The sequence below is a fragment of the Rhinopithecus bieti genome, unplaced genomic scaffold (genome assembly GCF_001698545.2).
Source record: "Rhinopithecus bieti isolate Rb0 unplaced genomic scaffold, ASM169854v2 scaffold_40803, whole genome shotgun sequence".
Lineage (NCBI taxonomy): Eukaryota > Metazoa > Chordata > Mammalia > Primates > Cercopithecidae > Rhinopithecus > Rhinopithecus bieti.
In genome coordinates this window covers 1,330,955-1,332,083 of record NW_016816762.1, presented here as the reverse complement: position 1 = coordinate 1,332,083, position 1,129 = coordinate 1,330,955, and the positions used below count along the sequence as shown (strand labels likewise).

The 1,129-nt window shown below is 58.7% G+C and overlaps 1 protein-coding gene across 3 annotated transcripts in view; it reads right to left on the bottom strand.

The window, feature by feature from the left end:
• NDUFV3 (NADH:ubiquinone oxidoreductase subunit V3) overlaps window positions 1–1,129 on the bottom strand; it is a 14,506-nt gene extending 13,377 nt beyond the window's left edge. Inside the window, exon 1 of one of the 3 annotated variants that reach the window (XM_017855223.1) lies at window positions 995–1,129. In XM_017855223.1, the coding sequence (XP_017710712.1) occupies window positions 995–1,042 (48 nt within the window). In that variant the 5' untranslated portion in view covers window positions 1,043–1,129. Of the gene's footprint in view, window positions 1–936 lie in introns of all 3 variants that reach the window. The other 2 variants (XM_017855221.1, XM_017855222.1) reach the window with 2 other exon arrangements.

The following is a 1,129-nucleotide window of genomic DNA, read 5'->3' as shown; positions in this document are numbered from 1 at the left end:
TATATATATATATATATACACACACACACACACACACATACATACACACACACACACCCATATATATATATGTATATATATGTTCTGCAGGGAATAGTTACTGCTTTTGTAATAACAGCCATTTTAAAATTTGTAAGATAGCGAAGTGGCCTTAGCCTTATTTTATTTATTTATTTATTCTGTCCCCCAGGCTGGAGTGCAGTGGTACGATCTCGGCTCACTGCGACCTCCCCGTCCTGGGTGCATGGGATTCTCCCACCTCAGCCTCTCAAGTAGCTGGGATTACAGGAATGTACCACCACGCCAGGCTAATGTTTCGTATTTTTTAGAGACGCGGTTTCGACATGTTGGCCAGGCTGGTCTCGAACTCCTGAACTCAAGCGATCCGCCTGGCTCGGCCTTCCAAAGTACTGGGATTACTGGCAGAATCCCAAATGCCCGCGCCCGGCCTTGGCCTCAGCTTTTTATTTGCAGAAAAGAAAGCCCTTCTTCCCCTTTTCGCAGGTCGGGTCACGTCAGCTGGCTTCTCCACGGCTGTCAGTAAGTTACCGGGTTAACCAAGTCTCTGAAAGTTCCCTCATTTCCTCTCTTGGCTAAATGGAGAAGTCACTGTCCGTCAAAGAAGCCGTGCGGGAGGCCGCACTGCGGCTGACCCCAGCGGCGTGGCAGCATCACCTGGGAATGTCCGCCCCTGTCTGCCGCCCAGGCATGCAGCCCTCAAGAGCGCCCGTCGGCACGGGGCACGCCAGCCTCGGCCTGCGCCTTGGGCAGCGGCGGCGGCGGACGGGCTTGGGGGAACCTCGGGACGCTCGCCGGCCACACCCGGCCTGGCCCCCGGCTGTCAGTTCTGGGCCCAGGGAGCGGGGTCAGCGGCCCAACCAGGACGGCTGGAGGTCGCGGACAGGACCGGGCCTGACCAGCACCGCGTCCCCTCACCTTATCCCCTACGTGGGCTCTGGGCCGCGCAGCCAGCCCAGGGAGGCTCCTCCTTTACCTTCAGGGCCCCGGCTCGTCCTTGCCGCAGCAAACACGGGGCAGCCATGGCGGTGACTCTGGCGTACTAGACAGGGCCGCGGCATCTGCGCGGGCACCCGCGCCTGAACACCCGCCCTTTGGGCCGAGTGCGCCA